The sequence below is a fragment of the Protomyctophum parallelum genome, assembly GCF_964188405.1.
Source record: "Protomyctophum parallelum genome assembly, chromosome: 3".
In the NCBI taxonomy this organism is placed as follows: Eukaryota; Metazoa; Chordata; class Actinopteri; order Myctophiformes; family Myctophidae; genus Protomyctophum; species Protomyctophum parallelum.
In genome coordinates this window covers 46,374,945-46,398,139 of record NC_139698.1, presented here as the reverse complement: position 1 = coordinate 46,398,139, position 23,195 = coordinate 46,374,945, and the positions used below count along the sequence as shown (strand labels likewise).

The 23,195-nt window shown below is 45.1% G+C and overlaps 1 protein-coding gene across 1 annotated transcript in view; it reads left to right on the top strand.

Moving 5' to 3' along the window:
* Positions 1-23,195, top strand: part of ascc3 (activating signal cointegrator 1 complex subunit 3) — a 194,462-nt gene that overhangs the window by 140,006 nt on the left and 31,261 nt on the right. Inside the window, exons 21-30 of the mRNA XM_083761688.1 lie at positions 1,747-1,972; positions 2,208-2,362; positions 6,074-6,172; positions 6,554-6,722; positions 9,565-9,785; positions 10,385-10,470; positions 11,546-11,712; positions 13,781-13,926; positions 17,011-17,131; positions 18,279-18,421. Of these exons, the coding sequence (XP_083617814.1) occupies positions 1,747-1,972; positions 2,208-2,362; positions 6,074-6,172; positions 6,554-6,722; positions 9,565-9,785; positions 10,385-10,470; positions 11,546-11,712; positions 13,781-13,926; positions 17,011-17,131; positions 18,279-18,421 (1,533 nt within the window). The remainder of the gene's footprint in view (positions 1-1,746; positions 1,973-2,207; positions 2,363-6,073; positions 6,173-6,553; positions 6,723-9,564; positions 9,786-10,384; positions 10,471-11,545; positions 11,713-13,780; positions 13,927-17,010; positions 17,132-18,278; positions 18,422-23,195) is intronic.

The window sequence follows — 23,195 nt, the reverse complement described above, 5'->3', positions numbered from 1 at the left end:
ATTATTCTGTTGAACATCGGGCTTAATTAAAGAGTAGGAAGAAAGTGTTGCAGACTTTATGGCTCCACCGTGCAGTGATTTAAAAAAAAGAAAGTATTTTTGATTGACGTTTGGGCCTGTTGGCCTTCCATCAGGCCTCTAACAGGTGCCTTCCTCCAGAGCTGGGTGTCAGGAGCAGTGGCTCTCAACCCTTTGTCATTTCAAGGAACCCCTAGTTTGATATGCATTATAGGCCATTTAGCAAGCTAAAATGATTTTGAAGCCGCTTTTCTTTCAGAAAGTGGGTGTGTACAAGGTACATACGTGGGCAACTAGTAGGCATACTTTCATTACTTAATTAATAAATGATCATTATCACTGCGGCAGTATTTTTCTTTAATGCTCACAGTCGCCATGACTTCTTCACCAAACCTTTTCCACAAGCCAGGCAGGTGGTTGTGCACTGATCAGTGGGCAGTGTGCTTCAACTGTCCTCGGGGTGAGAGAGGTGGGTAATCGTGGGTTGGTCTGTCACAATGTGAATTGAAACCCATTTATTCCTGATTTATAAAGGTTATTATATAATTTATAAAAGTATGTCGTTGCCCGGTGATTGTAAACAGTGGCTCTCTCTCTCTCTCTCTCTCTCTCTCTCTCTCTCTCTCTCTCTCTCTCTCTCTCTCTCTCACACACACACTCTCAGCGTTATAGACCTGTAAGGGTCCATTCGGTTCCTAACTATCACTTAGCTGTGGAGTGGTCCCCCTGGAACCCCCTCAAGGACCCCTGGGGGGTCCCCAGACCCCATGGTGAGAGCCAGTGATGTGAAGAACCCGGTCCATCACAGAGTGCAGCCCTTCCCCTCTCGCAGCTTTCAATCAGAACGCCGCCGCCAGACTTTTAACAACTCAACTTTTTCGCACCTTGCTACTCAATCAGATCCCGTTAGCACCTGACCAGATCAATCACGGCCCAGACAGACTTGACCGCTGCCTATCGGCGCCCACCTCCCCTTGACCCATCCCTCAAGACAGACACGAGCAATCCATCAGTGCACAGCTGCGTCTGACCAGGCTGTCGGAGCACAGCCGCGCGGCCTCTTGATCAGATCGTGATTAATTGCCGCGTCTCGCCGCTTGACGCACCATTCAATTGCCGATGTGACTTTCACTGTAGCGTGAATGTTTGCCTGTGTCATTTCCCACTCTCAAGTTCTGTCGAGGTGGAGAGTTCTCCATCTTCCAAAAGGTCAGACCCTCTAAAAAGCAGTTATTCTCAACCTTTTTCAATTTAACAACCCTCGGTTTGATGTCTGTCACCCCTTTTACCTCCGAGACCCACCCCAGTCTACACTGTGTAAAGTGCTAAATTACCTCAAGAGAGTGTACAAATGTAACCAAATGGACCCATATGGCTCAGAGTTACAGATCCATTTGTTTTGTCACTGTCGATCATTTATCTGGGGACAATTAAAGGGTTTCAGATATTTAGAAGCTTGTTTCACAAACAGCCCAGTCGTGGGTCTCTCTTAGCTTATTCACAAACAGCATGCAATGGACTAAAGAGTGTGTGTGTGTGTGTGTGTGTGTGTGTGTGTGTGTGTGTGTGTGTGTGTGTGTGTGTGTGTGTGTGTGTGTGTGTGTGTGTGTGTGTGTGTGTGTGTGTGTGTGTGTGTGTGTGTGTGTGTGTGTGTGTGTGTGTGTGTGTGTGTGTGTGTGTGTGTGTGTGTGTGTGTGTGTGTTCGCTCGGCTCCCCCCCCCCCCCCAGAACGCGGCTCGTATCGTCAGGGCCCTGTTTGAGATCGCCCTGCGGAAGCGCTGGCCAGCCATGACGTACCGCCTGCTCACGCTCTGCAAGGTGATCGACAAGCGGCTGTGGGGCTTCGCTCACCCGCTGCGTCAGTTCTCCTGCCTGCCTCACACCGTGCTGGCCCGCCTGGAGGAACGCAAGCTCAGCCTGGACAAGCTGAAGGAGATGAGAGGAGACGAGATCGGTGAGGAAACCATCAATAATACATACAGTTTATATAGCGCTTTTCAAGCTACTCAAAGTCACTTTACAGAACAGAACAGAAGAAATAATTAAAAATATTAGAAAAATACCGCCTGACAAAATACACTTTTGTCGACAAAACCAACTGCATATTTAGTGGACTTGGCCTGAAGGTGAAGCAGTGTTTTAGGGTGGTGGTGGTGAAAGGGTGACATGTTGTGTGTGTTTCCTTGCAGGTCACATGCTGCACCACGTGAACATTGGCCTGAAGGTGAAGCAGTGCGTCCACCAGATTCCCTCCATCACCATGGAGGCCACCATCCAGCCAATCACGCGCACCGTGCTCCGCGTGCGCCTCGTCATCACACACGACTTCAAGTGGAGCGACCAGGTAATGGGGCAACCAGGTCACACGGGCATGCTGCATTACATAGAATGTGCTTTTAATTGTAATAATAATAATAATGAAATTCTGTTTTCGGGGGGACAGGACAGTAATTGTCTTGCTCGGGGACACCTCGACACATTTCCGGAACCAGAAATCGAGAGGCGGGTTCTCTACCCATTCAGCGTGTTACAGCGCGTTACTCGTGTTACAGCGTGTTACTCGTGTTACAGCGTGTTACTCGTGTTACAGCGTGTCATCTTGTCGCCAGTCAGCATGCAGGACTGTGCTTTTCCTGCGGCAGGCACAGACACAGATGTAGTTGTGTGCAGTAGTTGTGTTGCAGTACTTTGTTGCAGAGTCCTGCACAGGTCCAATTTTCGATACCCACACCCGCCCCGCCCGTCAATCACCAGTTCTGCAACCCGCCCGTTACCCGTGATTTATATAAAACTCGAAACCAGATCCGCCCCACCCGTCAAAAATTGGACCCGTTCATATCACAGGCACCGATGATGACTTTATTTCATCCCACAGCGCATGTGGTGGTGGTGGTGGTGGTGGTGGACGGCGGCAGTGCATTGCACACGGAACGGAAGACATGTAGTTGACTGAGGCTACTGCTGCTTATTATCACAACATAAAGTTATATCATGATTTCGACCTAAATGGCATATTGGCATAATATATCAACAAGGAAAGGATGATAAAAAAAAAGGATTAGCCTGATGAGTCGATCGTCCAAGGCTGTTTCCAACACGGTCATCACTCATCAGGCTAATATTTTGTAACTTTATTTACACTTAGACAGAGTAACGCATTAGGCCAACATTACCTGGGTTAGTTTAATAGTTTTACATCTTGTGTTGAATGTTGGCATTAAAATCCCTTGGTGTTTCATCAGCGCGAGCGAACGAAAATATAGGCTACAGTACAGGCTGCAGCCTGGTGATGAAAAAAATAAACTCCACACGTGAAATGCTATGATAATAGGATATGAGGAACCCATTGACATTAACATTATAAGAGAGCTGTCTCGCACTGAGCTTGTAGAGCGGCTATTTTCACCGGGTGTGTTACACCCGAGTGCAACTAAGTGTAAGTCAGGCTTAATGAGATGATGTGTGAATCCCACTGCACAACCTCTGGAGGTTCTGACACAACACACGCTCAAAGTACCCAGCCCCCCCAGCCCTTTACTTCTGAACGTGTTAACACTGTCTCTGCTGTTCGCCCTCGAGCGCCGGCACAGGCTATTGAAAGAGATTTGTATACTTTTTAATGGCGTGGCGCCTAGGGACTGAACTGCCTAGAAGACTGTCTGTGTGTGTCTGTCTGTCTCTGTCAGCAGCTAATCTCGCGAAAACCACTGATTGGCACTAAATTTCGCTTGCGTTTTCCGAATTCATAATCTCCTCTCCACACGGCCCACAACTCGTCCATATTTGGTTGGGACATTGTCAATATGACGTCCAATGGGCCACATCGTTAAGAGAACCATCAAAACCTATAAGCTATTCACACTCCCAGTTGAGACAAAGACGAAGACAAGCATCCTCGTGGAACGCCAACCTGTCCCACCTCGGTCGGCCAGAGGAATCAACCGAAGGTGGGGGTGGTGCTTTACCACCAGTTTTCCGTGGGATCCGAGGGGAATAGGAGGCTCATTGTAGCGGGGCCCAATATGAAGATGAATGTTTGTGTCCGATTAGCGATGCATGCTCCGTTCATGGGAGAGTGGTAATGGAACACCCCCTCAGCTTAGCCCTGATCCGGGTTGCATATGTCTGTGCGGCGCGCAGGGCCTAGCCAGGACACATGTAAAGACACATAAGCTTCCGCCCTCGCCAACACCATCATGACTCATTTTAAAAAAGGAAGCAGATTGTTGTTGGCATTTCTCTTTGCTTTTTTGCTTTTTTCCATTTCCTTTTTTTTCATGGCTTTCTTATTCCACTCATGGTCTTTTTCCCAAGCTGTCTGTCTGTCTGTCTGTCTGTCTGTCTGACTGCGATTTTGCGGTTTTATGTACAATAGTGGCCCTTTGCTCTGTGGCCTCTGTGCCAAAAAGCCACAGACAGACCTGTTTAGAAGATGATATAGTGGGTGGCGTTGGTGTGTTTATCTGCGGAAGCTCCAGTGTCTTTCCCTCTCTCTCTCTCTCCACGTCTCATAAACCTGTCTTCCGCGGCGTTCAACCATCCGTTCTTTCCACGGCAGCAGGAAGCTATAAGCTGTGGTACCGGCCGGGCGTGCAGCTGGGGGGGCGGTGGGGGGCGGGGTGGATGGGGGGTTTGCATGAGACAGGTCCAAGGTGTGCCTTGGGACTGTGACAGCCAGATATTATCATTGCAATATATCGGCAATGTCAGGCAGAAACCTATCTCCATATTTAAAATGCCCTATATCATACTGTTACTTACATACTACAACAGTGTCACACAAAACATCAAAAGTAGAAGATCCACAAGCTCGAAACGTGGTAGATCTATATATACAGTATAAAATTGCGGCACGCGAGTGACGCAGTGGTTAAGAACCTACCCTGTCTGGGGGTTCAGTGGTTAAGAACCTACCCTGTCTGGGGGTTCAGTGGTTAAGAACCTACCCTGTCTGGGGGTTCAGTGGTTAAGAACCTACCCTGTCTGGGGGTTCAGTGGTTAAGAACCTACCCTGTCTGGGGGTTCAGAGGTTAAGAACCTACCCTGTCTGGGGGTTCAGTGGTTAAGAACCTACCCTGTCTGGGGGTTCAGTGGTTAAGAACCTACCCTGTCTGGGGGTTCAGTGGTTAAGAACCTACCCTGTCTGGGGGTTCAGTGGTTAAGAACCTACCCTGTCTGGGGGTTCAGTGGTTAAGAACCTACCCTGTCTGGGGGTTCAGAGGTTAAGAACCTACCCTGTCTGGGGGTTCAGTGGTTAAGAACCTACCCTGTCTTGGGGTTCAGTGGTTAAGAACCTACCCTGTCTGGGGGTTCAGTGGTTAAGAACCTACCCTGTCTTGGGGTTCAGAGGTTAAGAACCTACCCTGTCTGGGGGTTCAGTGGTTAAGAATCTACCCTGTCTGGGGGTTCAGTGGTTAAGAACCTACCCTGTCTGGGGGTTCAGAGGTTAAGAACCTACCCTGTCTTGGGGTTCAGTGGTTAAGAACCTACCCTGTCTGGGGGTTCAGAGGTTAAGAACCTACCCTGTCTGGGGGTTCAGTGGTTAAGAACCTACCCTGTCTGGGGGTTCAGTGGTTAAGAATCTACCCTGTCTGGGGGTTCAGTGGTTAAGAACCTACCATGTCTTGGGGTTCAGTGGTTAAGAACCTACCCTGTCACATATATAAAAAGTAGTTATCATTAATCGTGTATAAGCTAAGAACGTAACAGTGGAGTATCTATGTCAACTATACATACTATACTATATTATATATTATACAATATACATGTGTAGTTGTGTACTATATAAGTGCTATGGCTAAATAAAATGCAATTCTAGTGCTGTCTACGTAACGAGCTATAAGTCTGTCTAAAATACTATCTAAGTACACACCAAACAAAATGTTGCACTTTTATCACCCATTCTGAGCCGTCTCTCCTACCTACAGTATAGCTAAGTGAGTTGTGTGTGTGTGTGTGTGTGTGTGTGTGTGTGTGTGTGTGTGTGTGTGTGTGTGTCTGTGTGTGTGTGTGTGTGTGTGTGTGTGTGTGTGTCTGTGTCTGTGTGTCTGTCCAGGTGCATGGATCAGTGGCAGAGCCCTGGTGGCTGTGGGTGGAGGACCCCATCAACGACCACATCTACCACTCTGAGTACTTCCTCCTGCAGAAGAAACAGGTGAGCCTCCCCCTGCCCCTCTCATGCCTAGGCCTGTCATCATTATTACACCATCGTCTAATCGCAATTTTCTTTAGATAATCGCAATTTATTTTGCATAGTCGTCATACAATTTACAATTTAGGCATTTAGCAGACGCTCTTTGTCCAGAGAGACTTAACAGCAAGCAAGAACAGCACATGGTGATGTTGAGGTTAAATGTACGGGACCATTTGGTTGCATTTATTACATCATCAGAGTTAAATTAACACGAATGATGTTACTGTGTGTGTGTGTGTGTGTGTGTGTGTGTGTGTGTGTGTGTGTGTGTGTGTGTGTGTGTGTGTGTGTGTGTGTGTGTGTGTGTGTGTGTGTGTGTGTGTGTGCCCCCCCTCCCTCCAGGTGGTGACAGAAGAGCCCCTGCACATCGTGTTCACCATCCCCATCTTCGAGCCTCTTCCCTCCCAGTACTACATCAGGGCGGTGTCAGACCGCTGGCTGGGAGCCGAGGCTGTCTGCATCATCAACTTCCAGCACCTCATACTACCTGAGAGACACCCTCCTCACACCGGTACACACACACACACACACACACACACACACCAAATGTATTTTGGTGGAAAAAGGACCAGAGTGATTAGATGCAAATTGTGCCGTCTTACAATGAGCATTAGTGAGGACCAATTATATGAAGATACTTGAAAATGGTCATTTTAAGTAAAGTATTAATGGCCATTCACAGCAAGCATGAGGACGACTGTAAATATGTCGTTTTAAAAAGTCGTTAAAACTCAAATGGATGTCACACCACAACTAAATTTATTACGACAACTAATAGTTGTGGACATGCTCGTTGGGATTTTATGAACGATAATGACATTGACAGTCATTAAAAATCCATCACTCACCAGACTTGGAGAGTTTTGTCACTAATGGAGATTAATAGCTGACAAATAGCTACAAACTATCCCGCCTTCTCATAATTAACTATAAGTCAGATTATAGATATATAATCCTATTCATGCGTCTTTCAGCACCATCTCTCTCCCGCCACAATCCCCCCCTCCATGTGGGCTCTGAATCAGGCTCACACATAGCTGCTGGACACGGGTCCATAAAATTGGAACCGGTCCCGAAACGGAGCTGGTTGAAATTGGATCTGATCTTAAATATTTTTGGACCCATAGTGTGTCCGATGCTATATTTATGCTTATTGTCAGCATGACATGAGACCGCTTGTCTATAGCATAAAGCAGCTCCGACATTGTTAACGGAGCCGTCAACAATCACAACCAAACTGTCCCACACAGCTGACTTTCCCTTGCTCGCTTTGATTTGCAGTTTGCTTTGCGCTTCACGTCGCTCAAGAGGGCCGCCATGTCTGCATTATTATAGCCAGTGTGACTGTGTGTGCCATGTCTGCATTATTATAGCCAGTGTGACTGTGTGTGACTGTGTGTGCGCGCACTGTTGGGATTGGCATGCGTCTCATTCCAAATGGCCGTGGCGTTAATGTAGAACAGAGACAACATGGATTTTAGAATGTAATAATTACAAAGCACACATGTCTATTTTTTAACCCATTTTGACCTGAGATCAGATTCTAAAAATGTCTTCTACATGTCTTCAGTCGTTCTTCGATTTTTCAAAAATAGCAGACCTATGAGCTTGTAGATCTGCTATTTTCCAATAGCTATAACATAATGCTAACACCAAAAGGTGTTAAACCTATTTTTATGTTGAAGGGTTTATATTTGAAGCTCGAATCCTCACGGGTAAATGCATTGTCCGAGACCCACGGCAATTTGGAATGGAACCGACCCTGCCAGATGGACAAGTCAATATTTTGGGCCCGAACCAGCTTGGTTCTCAGTTCGGCTCTGGGGTATTCGGTGGGCCCGTGCTACCCTCTAATCTGGACTGCGCAGCGCGTTTGTGCCACTGTTTACAGAATGTATCGTTCATCAGTGTGCGTCACACAAAAGCCATAAAAGTATCACATAAATCATAATACAAGCTTGAAACGTGACGGTCAGGGTGGTCCTCAGCTAAATGATGGAGGGTAACCAAACGGACCCTTATGAGATCTTTTAGAGTTAAAGAGTTAATGTATTGTTAAACAATAACCTCTACATTACTTAATTTAAAAGAATTCTTCACAATTAGATAGAACATTTGGCTCTTATCTTAACTATGGTACCACGTCAATACAGCATGCAATTGTGGGCAAAACGACAACAAAATATTCAGTGATTTGGGTCTGCGAGACAAAATCTCATCAAATGGTGTTCTTTGGCTCAAATGCCAAATAAATAATGAGCCTTGATTTGAAAAGGGTTGACAACCACCGCTTTAGGTCAAAGTCTCCTCTGCTGATTTAATTCAGTGCCTCGCTGACATTTCTCATGGACATTCTCCAGTAAGCAGGGGTTAGCGTGACATGGACACACACGCTCATATAAATACACCATGATCATGGTCCATACAGGAATGTGCTTGAGTTCTGAATACAGTTGTGGGAGTTCCCTGCATTTGATGGTGTTTATTATATAGATGGTGTTTCCCAAAGAATGGGAGGAAGAGTGGCATGCCATTTTGAAAAGTGTTATATACCACTTTTTGTAGAGTGGCATGCCAAAAAGACCACTGGAGGATGGGCCAGTTTTGGAGTCTATTAATTAAATGTTCAAAAAGATTAAAATAAAATCAAAAATGTCAACAAGATTCTCAATCTTCTTGAGGTTAATTTCAGATGTCATGTTTCATGTTTTTAATTTCATATTTTAAAATAACAAAGAAATCCATCAATAAATAATGGCAGATCACAAGCTCACAACACGTAGCATCGCGACACATTGTAAGCTCAAGAGGGCTTAAATTCATGATGTATTTTTGTATGTGGGCAAGACACCAAAATGAATGTATCTTTTTGTGGTCTGTAGCTGGAATGTTTTGACAACTCCCTGCCTGGATTATAGATTATCCAATTAACACCGGGGAAGCATCTGTGTCGTTTTACATTTTAGCATTGGCTATTCAAAAGTAGCAGATGTACAAGCTCACAGCGCATCACTTCGTGCCACTTTTATGAGAACTACTTATTTAGAAGGCATTTGAAGAATGGGTCTGGGGTCTAGACCTGAGACCAGATTCTTCTAAGTCTTGACAGTTTTCTGAAAAACCTATTTCTATTGCAGTGGTGCTCAAACTCCCAAAATTAGATGCATCTGGCTGCCGAAGAGAATGCAGATCTACAAGCTCACACTGCGATCTTTTTCAACAGCTAGAGTTTAAAATAATTGTTAAAGTGGTTCAAAGCTGTAAGGTGACACAGACACATTCAAGGTCTTCGTGGCTTAAGATGACAGAGAGGGGATGTGTCTGAATGTTGGTTGTGTGTGTGCTTGCTCCAGAGCTGCTGGACCTGCAGCCGCTGCCCGTCACAGCGCTGGGCAACAGGCAGTACGAGAGCCTGTACCCCTTCACCCACTTCAACCCCATCCAGACCCAGATCTTCCACACGCTCTACCACAGCGACACCAACGTCCTGCTGGGGGCGCCAACGGGCTCCGGCAAAACCATTGCCGCTGAGATGGCCATGTTCCGCGTGTTCAATGAGTATCCAACATCCAAGGTGTGTGTGTGTGTGTGTGTGTGTGTGTGTGTGTGTGTGTGTGTGTGTGGTTCTTTGGAATCACTTTAAGCTGCAGTCTACTGCATATACTGCATGAAAGGTGTTTAAGTAGCATGGTGGTTGTACTGGTTTCTATTGGCTCTGTTCAGTAGGCTACTGCAGGACGACCAGATGCTCATTCTGTCTCTAATGGGGATCCTTTAAATGCACTGGTTCCCAAACAGTGGGTCGGGATCCATATGTATGCATTGTATGGGTCCCTTTATCTTTTTGGTTTCCTTCATTTCGTTTTTTTATATTGTTTTTTATTAATATTTTCAAAAAACATGCCCCAAAAATGCAACAAATTCAAAACAAATTAAATCAATTATTTTTTCAACGTACTTTCATGAATATTTCAAAGAAAGAAATCTAAGAAAACATAAATCAAAAAACAAATGTTTAAGAAGTAGTGGAAATAGCAGATCTGCTATTTTTGCACTAGTTATGGGCAAACGTCTCTCTTTTGGGTCTGGACCTGAAAGGTTTGGGAACCAATGCTTTGATGAACATAAACTCCTGTCTGTAACGCATTGTCATTGTCATTGTCTCATTGTCAGGTGGTGTACATCGCTCCGCTGAAGGCCCTGGTCAGAGAGAGGATCGAGGACTGGAAGGTCAGAATAGAGGAGAAACTGGGAAAGAAGTGAGTGTGACGACATCGAGAGATGTCTCCCAAAATGTGACCTTGAATACACACTTTTTAAAATGTCTTCAGCATTTCCAAGCACACCTGTATTCACTTGTATTACTGTATGCTATTTTTGTACATTTGTGAGAAATATGATAATAATACTAAGTATAAGTAAGTCAGAGAGGCTTATTGTGGGTATCAGCCAGGGTGCGGGAGTCTAGCATCAAGCCCTGCTACTCATACGCTGAGTTGGCGGTGCCCAGGATCGAACCCATGACTTTGCGGTTGAAAGGCGAGTATTCTACCCACTGAGCTAAATATTAAGTATATTGCAATAATAATTGCAATAGTAGTTCTGTCAAAATCCCAAGATACACCTGCCATATTTATTATAGTATTAGCTGGTTACGCTTCTGTGCGTGTCAACCGTCCTTCGGATCGGTCAGTGATGTCAGTATAAAACAATTCAAACTGTTGCCTACAGTATTACCTTCCCTGGATCATCAGTCATCACACACCCAGGGCTTAAAGTTCTCAGTCCTGGGGACGGATTTCAGTCCTGAGGATTTCATAGGGGTCATTTAACACTAGCATGTCTGAGAGGTAATTTTGACAGTTTTTTTTTATTATTTTGAAGTTGATTATCTTTGCCCATGAAGCTTTCCCTCTTCCATGACCATCATCATCCATCCCCATTCTATCATCTCAGAAATCTTTGACATCTGAAAAAAATTCTAAATGCTAATTTAGCTGATTTTACTTCAGACATGCTAGTGAGATCAGTGCAGATTTGCAAAAAAACATTTTCAGTCTTGGGATGTTTTTTGGCTTTAAGTCCTGCACACCACAGTCGAACGTTTCAGAGCGATCATCTGACCCAGGCTACGTGTGACCACGATTAAAGGGCACAACAACACAACTTTACGATGTAGATTGCAATAAAGATCTGCTTTGTGTTACATCAGGGGCCTCATTGACACCCAACACTCGGCATTCTCTTTCACTCTTCCTGACTCCCCCTCCCTCCTTCCCTCCCTCCTTTCCTCCCTCCCTCCCTCTCCCTCCCTACCTCCCTACCTCCCTCCAGAGTGGTGGAGCTGACAGGTGACGTGACCCCTGACATGAGAGCCATCGCTCAGGCTGACCTCATCGTCACCACACCGGAGAAGTGGGACGGAATAAGCCGCAGCTGGCAGAACCGCAGCTACGTCCAGAAAGTAGCCATCCTCATCATCGACGAGATCCACCTGCTCGGTACGTCTCCCCAAATTGCTCGCTGCATGGAACTCAGTTTGGAAGGAATACGAGATCCCTGGCTAATAAGCCTTATAAGGCTTAATACATTATAATTGGCATTGCCCACTATAACTAAAAACACCTTAAACGTTTTATTTATTTTAGAAATACTTCATCTTTTACTCGATGGGGGCCGCTCCGGTCGCAAGTTGATGATGACATTTGCCCTATGGCTTTTATGTTGTGTGTTATTAAAACAAACGTAATACTTCCTAAGGTTAATATGAGCATAATAGCAATATTTAAATACTTTTTATTAGCACATGCATTCATTTCTAAAATAAATACAATATTGAAGGCAATTATTTTTTGTAGAGGGCAATTATAACGTATAAAGGCATATTTGTCTTTTTAGCCAGGGTTTAATTTAACACTTGAAGGATAATGGTTGATTAACCATTAAAACAGTGGTTATTTTAATTCTTAAAAAGTGATGAAAATGCTGATGATTAGTTAATTAACTGACATCTTCAGGTGGACTTTAAATGTCTTATTTATAGCACATTTGCTCCCCCGTTATCTTGCGTCATTCACAAGTCTGTTTATTATTGAATAAACAGAAGACCAATATACTACACAAATAATATAAACATGAATGAAACAATACAAAATAGAGGCACCAGTAGCACTGTTGCCTCACAGCTAGAAGGTCCCGGGTTCGATTCCCGCCGGGGCCGCTGTGGGGGTGCTGTGGCTGTGTTCTTTTTTATACTCCATGCCCATACCCTGGGTGGAGTTGGCGAAAGGGCCTTTCTGTGTGGAGTTTGCATGTTCTCCCTGTGGCCCCTAGGGTAGGTACCCTCACAAAAAACATGCAGTATTCTATGTACTGCCTCCCCCTATAGTCAGTCGGGGCACCTGATGGAGGGGAAAGGAACTGGTTCAAATATCGAGTTCCTTCCACACGTTACGTCCTACCGGGGACACTCCCCCCTGTCAGGTGATGAGAAGTGGCCTGCTCACTCCTCATGCATTGAAGGAAGCATGAGCTCAGTTCGGGGCTCTCCCCAGGTTGGCAGAAGGAGAGTAGCGCCCAGGATCACAGTTTATGGCCTTAGGCAATTGGCACCGGGTTGAAAAATGGATTACAAAATTGTGGGATGAAGTAAAAGTAAAAAAATAAACAGTCAAATGAAAGTACAAAACTTCATCTTTGCTGTGGAAGATGCAATTCTGGGCTCATTCAACCGTGGAAGCTGTGGGTGATCGAGATGAACATTTATTCAACTCCAGACAGAACCAGGACTTGTCATGGTAGATTAGAGCATTAGCCACAAGATCTGCCTCTCCGAGTTTCCGCAGCCTTGTCAGCAAATAATGTTCTCCATATCTCTCTTATTCCCGTCCAGAATAATAACAATAATATATTTTTAATGCACAGCAACAGCTAGCAACAAACCCGAGCTGAAGTCATCTAGAGTTGCAGCTGTTGCCTTTGCAGTGTGTCAAACATTCCACTGAAACAGCCTGTAGAAACCAGTGGTGGACTTCAGTAAAAGTATCAATAGCTTGTTGTAGAAATACTCTGTTACAAGTACAAGTCTGGTATAAAAAATGTAGCTGAGTAAAAGAACAAACATATTTGCATCAAGATATACTACCTAAAAGTACTCATTAGGCAGAAGGTCCCCGAAGTTTTCAAATGTATAAAATATACATCCTTTGAAAATAGCTGATCTACAAGCTCACAACACGTTGCTATGCGAAACGTTGTGAGCTTGTAGAGCGTCTATTTTCAAATTGCCAAAGTATATACAATTGTACAGTTATACTATATACCCAGACATGAAGTGGTCTTGTAATAATAATCAAAATCTACGAAGTAACACTAGTAACTAAAGTTTTCAAGTAATTGTAGTGGAGTAGAAAAGTTACATAATTGCCATTGAGATGCAGTGGAGTAGAAGTAAAATGATTAGAAATTGGAAACACTCCAGTACAGTAAAAAAAAAAGAACCTCACAATTGTACTTATTTTTCCACCAGTGGCAGAAACCCTGTGACAACGTGTTGTGTCTGATTCCTAGGGGAGGACCGAGGTCCAGTGCTGGAGGTCATCGTGTCCAGAACCAACTTCATCTCCTCCCACACCAACAGGAAAGTGCGCGTGGTCGGTCTCTCCACCGCTCTGGCCAATGCACGAGATCTGGCCGACTGGCTGGGGATCAAACAGGTCAGGTGTATACATGGTGAAAACACCACAGACGCATCCGTAACAGTCCCCTCCCTGCGTCAGTGCTTCTCAAATCTATCTCACGATTCGATTTGATTCCCATTCTTGGGGTCGCGATTTGATTCCAAATCGATTTCCGATTCAAGACTATTCTCGGTTCAAAAAAATCAATTCTCAATTCAAAATGGTTCCCTGTCAGTTCTGAATTCACAGAAGCCATGCTGTCATCTGGACATTGCTAACCAAGTGTAGCCTATTTGTTTCAGCTCAAACAAAACAAATCTATAATATCAGAGAGACCAAGACGTGATAATGTTTATTACTGTGATTCATATATGTCGTACAGTACTAAGAAGTCCTGTAACTTTCACCGGCAAAAATAAATAAAAGGACAAAAAAGAACCAGGGGTCTGGGTACACACAGGGGTCCTTCAGTAGTTCCGAGTGTAACTTTGAGTGTAACTCGAAGTGTGTACAAATGTACACTCTCAAACTCAAAACAAAAACATAAACACTGAGTATTTTACAGAGTAGATTGGGGTCCTAGAGATTAAAAAACGCACCCAGGGGGCCGGTTCCGGCGAGCTGCCGCACGTCCGAAACGGTCGAGAAATGACAAAGTTACCATGTGGGGGTCCGTGTGGGGGTCCCTGGAACATCCAGAGCCCCAGGAACGGCGCAGGGCTCGTATTGTACTCTGTGCTGTACTGTACTGGCCACTTTAGGTGTTGCACCCGAGCACTTTCCGTGCTCGGACATACAGACATACGGACAGACCAACGGACATAGCTTCGTAATGGAGCGGAGGCACCGCTCAAAAAAAGTATCAAATGGGTGTCCGTAGCCTAATGGTGCGGTTCACACGGGCAGAGGAGACGATGCAAAGACCCATTGTGAGTTGATTTGGAGAAGCTAAATGCATCGTCATGTATGGTTTCATCTGCCTGTGTGAACACAACATAATGCAGTCTTGTCAAAACTCAACTATTGTAACTCCCTCCTTACTGGCCTACCAGCATGTGCACTTAAGCCTCTCCAGCTGATCCAAAATGCAGCAGCTCTATTGGTCTTCAATCAGCCAAAATTCTCACATGTCTCCCCCCTGCTCCGCTCCCTCCACTGGCTCCCAGTCGCTGCCCGCACAGAATACAAAACTCTGATGCTGGCATTCAAAGCAACCAAAGGTATGGCTCCCCCATATCTTGCAAGTATGATTGAACCCTACAAACCCTCCCGCGCACTCAGATCAGCCAACGCAGGGAAACTGGAAGTACCCTCACTAAAAACGCCGGGACAACGCTCCACACGTCCCAAACTCTTCTCCCTTCTGGCTCCAAAACTGTGGAATGCACTTCCCATTGCAGTCAGAACTGCAGCATCACTCCCAATCTTCCGCCGTAGCCTGAAAACCCACCTTTTCAGACTCCATCATGGCCCATAGCACTTACCCTAACCCCTTAGATAGCATTTCTGTTGGCTTAGATAGCATTTGACACAGACTTATAGCATGTTATGTAGACAGCACTATAATTGTATTGTATATAGTCATAGCACGCCATAGTACATAGCATAGTAGTAAATATGTATAGTTTATATGTATAGTGTATGTATATTTCATTATATAGATATTCCACTGTTACTTTCTTAGCTTACGCATGTTTCATGATAAATGCTTTTATGTGATGTATTCCCATGCTTTTGTTCTTGCTTAAATGTAAGTCGCTCTGGATTAAGAGCGTCTGCTAAATGCCTAAATTGTAAATTGTAAATTGTAATGCACTGGGGGGGTCCTAGAAATGATTCACTGATCTATGTCATAACACTGGTTTCCCCCCATGGAGACAACATGTTGAAACCAAATATACCTCTCACCTTTTGACCCACTGGATCCCCTGGATCTGATGGAGGGTTCATGTCCACTTTAGTAAGCTGCCTCGTACTAGTATATTTGGGTTTGTGTGCTGAGGGCATTGCTGCCACGTACGTACGTCGTACGCCCAACCATAAACAACCTCTCGTTTTTGTGGTTTGTGGTTTTACGGTTAATTTCGCCGCTTCCCCATTCATATTAGTTGCACATGTATATAATAATAGTTATTAGTTCTTGGCCAGGGCCAGGAACTCGTAATCGCCTGCATGGAGTCTTGTTTCCCAGGGTGCCACGCTTGAGTTGCTCTCATAATCTGTGGATGCATGACTTATCCAGCCAGCTACAGCAGTAGCACAGAGGAACACTCACATTGATAACAGGGGCACCTCGGTTAAGTGCAACAAAAAAAACGACCAAAAATCACCCCGCTTTGGGGTTTTTTTCTCCTCTTTCGGCCACAAGCATTATAATATCAATTTAGGGCATTGTTTGTAGGGATTAATTGTACTTTTTACCTCATCACAGTGAGGTCACGGAGTATCTGGCCTCGTAGCCCTGGGTTTGATCCCATGCCATGGTCCTCACTGCTACGGTCGGTCTAGTAGAGGGGAGGGAGGGAGGGAGGGGGATGCGAGGTTGTGTAAATGTTGTAGAACTGTTGCAGATGAGCAGCCTGTCCCTAGTTTGGCCTGGCAGACAGATTGGCTCTGTTCATCCATAAATCTACTGCTGGACGGTGGACTGGCTGGCTGCTGTTTAGACCAAACACACACACAGTGGCCCAGGCCACACTGTGTGTGTGTGTGTGTGTGTGTGTGTGTGTGTGTGTGTGTGTGTGTGTGTGTGTGTGTGTGTGTGTGTGTCTGTGTGTCTGTGTGTGTGTGTGTGAATGCCCAATCCATTATCCAGGCTTTTAGATTATGTGTACACACGCACCGGGCCTCGCCACACCGCGCCACGCTGGAGATAGTACAGGCCAGAAGACAACAGTCTTGTCTCACTGCTTTGGGCTGCACTTCAGAGAGAGGGAACACACACACACACACACACACACACTCAAACACACAGGGACAATGACAGACAGCTCTCATTATAGCCAGATGGGCCTCCCTGTTGCCAGCTGCTCACATTAGCTCTCTGACATTCACTCTCTCTCTCTCACTCTCTCTCTCTCTCTCTTTCATTGGTCACTTCTCTCGTTCTTTCCGTAACAGGTGGGCTTGTTTAATTTCCGTCCTTCTGTGCGCCCCGTGCCCCTCGAGGTTCACATCAACGGCTTCCCAGGGCAGCACTACTGCCCCCGCATGGCCAGCATGAACAAGCCCACCTTCCAAGGTAGGCACACATGGCACTCAAACCACCATAACGCTTGCCATCTTCTGTTTCAAAGAAGAAAAATCCCATTTATGCTCACCCACGCACACGCGCAAACACACTCACACACACACACACACACACACACACACACACACACACACACACACACACACACACACACACACACACACACAGGACAAGTTTGTTGTACATAAGGACCATTAGCAGTACTAGCACAGCACAGCACCTGTTTGGGGGAGTTTCTGCCATTCGCGTGAAGACCACTCCTTGGGTCCTCGAGTCGAGCATCCTCTTCAATCAGATGAACGCTTAAATACATTCATATCGTCGGGTGGAAACTTCATGTGTCCAAAAACTGTTACTTTTCAGGATTCACGTTTTCAGGAGTCACGTTTTGGGCTTGCAGATCTGCTATACTTTTGTTTGACGCTGTAGTAGTATGTAGAAAATTCATAAAGGTCCCTGCCGATAACAACGATAATCTAGTTGTCTCCACCAGGCCGAAGGCATGTGGGGAGAGTATGTTTTGCACTCCGTCCGTCCGTCCGTGTGTCCGTGAACAGCTAATCTCGGCCACCGTTAACCCGGTCGATGCCATATTTTGCACACACACTCCCTGGATGCCAACCATGAACCTCTGCCCCAAACTTTCCAGAACGGCCTGTTATAGCGCCACCAGGAGGCCGCTTTGTGCAAAACAAGTTTTTGCACAGTACACCTACAGATTTTGTCCAAACATCACGCAAATTGGTACACAGTCTCTCTAGAGCCATTCAACGAAACGGGTCTTTCAGATTTATCAGACTCCATCCTGATTGGTTAAGATTGGCTTCCAAAGTTCACAGGAGTGCTCAGTTTCAAACAAAATGCTGCAAATCATGAAAAAATCGCGTGATTTCCGTGAAATTGTGCACCCACATTCCCACTAGGCCGAGGACGAAATGCCACATGAACAATTTCAACTCAGCCTCAAGGTGGCGCTATAACTGGCCGAAAAGTGTTTTTACCTCTAACTGCACGGATCTGTGGATAACCTGGTGGAGACCTGTGCCCGGAAGGGCACTTTTTCTAGTTCATACATAGATTCCTGGGATTTCTAGATAGATCTCTATATGAAGTAATCCATGTTGCGTCCCTCCTCCAGCGATACGCAGCCACTCTCCGGCCAAACCAGTGCTGATCTTCGTGTCTTCGCGGCGCCAGACGCGCCTCACAGCGCTGGACCTGATCGCCTACCTGGCCTCCGAGGGCGACCCCAAGCAGTGGCTGCACCAGGACGAGCGAGAGGTACGGAACCATAGCACCATGACACTGACTGTAGGATCAATCAAATAGCGGTGCACTCTTGGCTACACTGATGCTTAATAAATACAACCGGAAAGCTCACAACCCGCCACATCCACAGTGCTTTATGGGATTGTGTAGGCTATTTTCGGAATGTGAAACGACAAAGTATAAATCAGGCTTTGCACGTGCACACACACACACGTACGCACACACACATGCGCACGCACGCACGCACACACACACACAGTGAATCCCAAACAATTTTGTCATGCAAGAGAAAGAGGTGAGATAAAACCAACAATAACTCACTCACTCATCCATAAATAACACCACCAAGTCCAAATCAATGGATGATATTAGAAAGAAAATGATGCGTAATTGAATACAAGAGGTTTACAGAATCATGCACAGCACACCGATTAATTAGCAGGTGCTGGACAACGGATGATACTGCCGTGAACATTTATTGTATTAGTATAAACATTTTAAAAAAATCACACTTGTGTGAAATGAGGGGCACTCTTATCATCATACATCACATTCCGTGCTCAACCAATCAGCTGAGTACATTCCGTGCTCAAACAGACACACATACACACAAAGCTGTGCATAGGAGGGGTTTGCACTCCTAAAAGAAAAGACAATAAAATGCCGTTAGGAGCATCAAACCTTCAGAGCTTTGGCGATCGAAATGTCACATTTGCTCATGATAAAACGGGCAACAATAAATGTTCACGGGGGCTTTATCCAGTGTGCAGACTAAATTCTTCCCGTTTTGAATATTACTACACCAGCTCAGAAATTACCCCCCTCCCTCCCCCCTAATTCTGTAGGAAGAGTACGGTACACGTATTGCTCTTGACACTTCACTCCACAATATCTCATATTAAACTGGCACCTCAAATAGCAGCCGAACATGCGAGATAACTAAAAGCGCCACTTATACGCTCATGACACTCATATAGCAGCTACTAATGTATGTGTTTCTGTGAAGCGCTCCATGGGAGAGAGGAGGAGAGGAAAAAAAGAAAATAATCCCGACAAAGCAAGAGCGATATTGGCGGCCTGGTTACCTCCAATGTTTAGCGTGGCAACAGGTTCACAGCTTCATAAAGAAGCGCTAGCAGTGCTTTATGGACCTCGCTCCACTCCGGCTACCCCGCCAGATAATTATCTATTAATCCCAAAGTGTTATAAATCAACATGCGCTCTGTTCCCCCGCTGCATCCTCCTGCACTATGTGAGCCAAGATGAGAACTTGGCGAGAGTAAATATAGGTGTAGATCTGCCATAGAGAAGAATTAGCATCACAGTAATACGCCGACGTCTCAATATAGAAATGGAAGGTGAGGCTTCAAGCTATAAGGATCATAACAGCAGGTGTGCATATGTACTCTAGTCCGTGCAATATATCGATGACGCTGTCCCGCCTCTTATCTATGAAATTCGTCTTAAATTTCTACTATATTGGAGTGTCGCCCTGCTCCTATGAAGACCAATGCCCGATTCATGAACCATGAATGAAATTCATGTGTGCAGCCTTGATTTGTGTTCATGCACAGGTGTATCAAATGATCAATGACACTCGCTCATCATTTCTATCGATCAGTGCCCCGATTGGCTGAAGCACCAAGACATGCACGGAAAGGTTATGTGTAATATACTCCATAAAATGATGGTGCCACTTGTCAAGAACGGATCTGCAAGCTGACAACGCTTTGCATCGAAGCCAAATGTGGAAAAGACTGCACAAGGGCCTTAAGATCAAACATGTGTACAGTGAACTTGTGAATGAGGCCCATTGCCCTTGAACTCGCTATGGAGAATAAGACGGGGTCATCTTAAAATCGTCTCGTATAAGCATTGTGGTCCAAAAATAAACAAACTGTCTTACCGATATTGTCGGGGAGGTGTCTCTGTATCGTTTACGACGGTCAGTCAGTAATAATATTTGATATACTGTAGTCTGTTTCTAGTCGAAAATGTAACTAATTCTGCAGCAGTAACATTAGCGTTTACTCTGTCGGTGGATTTTTCATATCCATACGAGTGAAATGTGGAACGTGGACCTCTACCAATATTGACGTCAGACTTTGGTGCTCTACTAGTACATACTACTACACCACGCCGGCTTTGAGGCCATTTAGACATGACGCCAGGAATCTGATTCTGAGTCTGATCGCGAACACCGACCGAGTCTTGAATATGTATCGGGTCCAAAGTACATAATCTGAGTCAACCTCCTAACTTTTTACACCTCGACCTCGTGCTGATGGCCTCCTCTTTTACATTAGCATTTATTTTCTTCTAATCGTGTAATTTTCTGCTTCTCCTTCTTATCTCCCTCCTCCTCCTCCTCCTCCTCCCTTAAGTCCAGTAGTGCTGATGTTCCACGGTCTCCTCCTCCTATAAGCGCCGGTTTTATTATAATTACAGAGGGGATTCAAAACCCAAACTTCTGCGAGGAAAACCCCGTGTCATCTTCCATTATATTGTCTATGCCATACCTTCGGATCATTTCAAGATGTGAGCAAACGGCTCCTTTGGGCTCGGATTTCAAAAGTATGCTAATATTATTACAACACTCAATTACCCAGGACTGATAAAGCATGGTCTGTAATTACCACAGCATGTGAGTGTGCACACACAGACTCAACTCACACAAGCACACGCCATCACTCACAGGCACGCGCACACGCACGCACGCATGCGCACACACACACACACACACACACACACACACACACACACACAGCTATAAACAGTTCAGAAATTAGGAGGAAATGTATCAAGTGAATTATTCTCTCGGAATTAGATTGTTCTGCCACATATATTAACGGCCGTTTAACGTACGTGTGTGTGTGTGTGTGTGTGTGTGTGTGTGTGTGTGTGTGTGTGTATGTGTGTGTGTGTGTGTGTGTGTGTGTGTGTGACACAAGGGGATGGGGGGGGGTTGCATTTTTACGAGCGTGGGTTTGATGTCGGGGCTCTATATTTCCTTTCTAGCAGTGTGAAAGGCGACTGGCCCCATAAAACATGTTAACGTCCACCTTTTTTATGATGCCAGGCCAGCCCCCCAAACTGTGACTTTAAAAAAGCCCCCCCCCCAATTTGAGGGATTACACGTCGGACACACGTCGGCCACGTCAATACCTCCGAGGCCTCTAGATGGTCAGCCTGACCGGAGGGACTCGCTCCGTCTGACCGGAGGGACTCGCTCCGTCTGACCGGAGGGACTCGCTCCGTCTGACCGGAGGGACTCGCTCCGTCTGACCTGAGATCAGATTAAAAAAATGTCATCTACATCCTGACAGTTTCATTATTAACCCATTCTGACCCGAGATCAGATTCTAAAAGTGTCTTAGGTTTTTTTTTTTTTTCAAAAATAGCAGACCTACAAGCTCGTATCGCGCCACTCGGTGGCGCGATATGAGCTTGTAGATCTGCTATTTTTCAATAGCTAAAGCATAACATGATGCTAACACCAAAATGGGTTCCCGTTCAGAATGGGTTAACATGGTGTACTACGTATATGTGTCTGTATCGGTGTCAATCCTTTCTTTGTATACAAAATATATTGTCTCTGCCGGCATAGAAAACCATATAACGTCCCAAACTGTTACTTTTCAGCACTCAAGTAAAAAAAAAAAAAAACGTATTAGATGCTCAAAACGCATCGATTTCTTGACGCATTTCGAGCTTGCAGATTTGCCTTTATTTTATTTTTATTTATTTTTGACAGAATTACAGTACATTTCAAGCACAAACTCAATACAAAGACTTCACTGTGAGTGGACGACCCAATTAAGCATTACACTTGTTTACAAGAGGGTCCACCATATTCAATTCATCTTAACATTTAGAGACATTCAAAGAACAGAACAGGAATTCATCATAATAATTGTGATGCTGTATCATCAAGTAGGACGTTAATTCATGAAGAAAACAAACAAAAATATATCCTATTGGCCTGAATATAAGACTACAGGTTTTTTTTCAAATGGAAATATCCTACAAAACGGGGTTGTATTATAATCGGGGACTAGACTATTTGACATTCAATGTTTTCTTCCACAAAGGTTTCTGCCCGACAACAAATATATACATGCGGCGTGTATTTGTGTCAATTAAGTCTGTCACGATTTACAAATTTAAGTTGACAATGAATTCATTCTCACAGAAATTATAGTGGGTTTTTTTCTTCGTTTTGCATTGAAAATTGGATCGTTACAATTTGTATTTCTGTTTGCCTTTTAGGCTTCGTAATCACACATTGCACAGGGCAGATAATGACAAATAACTTGAATCTACAAAGAAACCACTGACACATTTAATCATTTAAAAACAAATCAAAATCTTTCCAAAAGAAATAATCAAAATTGTGGAAATGGTTGATCTACAAGCTTACAACACATCATGAAATGACATATAATAAGCTTGCAGATCTGCCTATTTCTGCTATTTTTAACATGGAAACGATTGTCAATTTTTCAGAAGTAAGTGTGTGTGTGTGTGTGTGTGTGTGTGTGTGTGTGTGTGTGTGTGTGTGTGTGTGTCGCGTGCGTGCATGCGTGCGTGCGTGTCCGTCCACTTGGCCCGCTGCAGTCTCCGTGTGTGGTTCCAGTGATATATGCTGCTCCCCGCTGTGTGCTCTCTGTGCTGGGGCGTGTAGCGACTGGAACCCCTGCTGCTTGACTGACAGGCGGCTGGCGAGCGCTGCCTGGCTCCCAGCAGGGCTTCTCCCACACTGCCCCATAACGACTCCCTCGGCCCG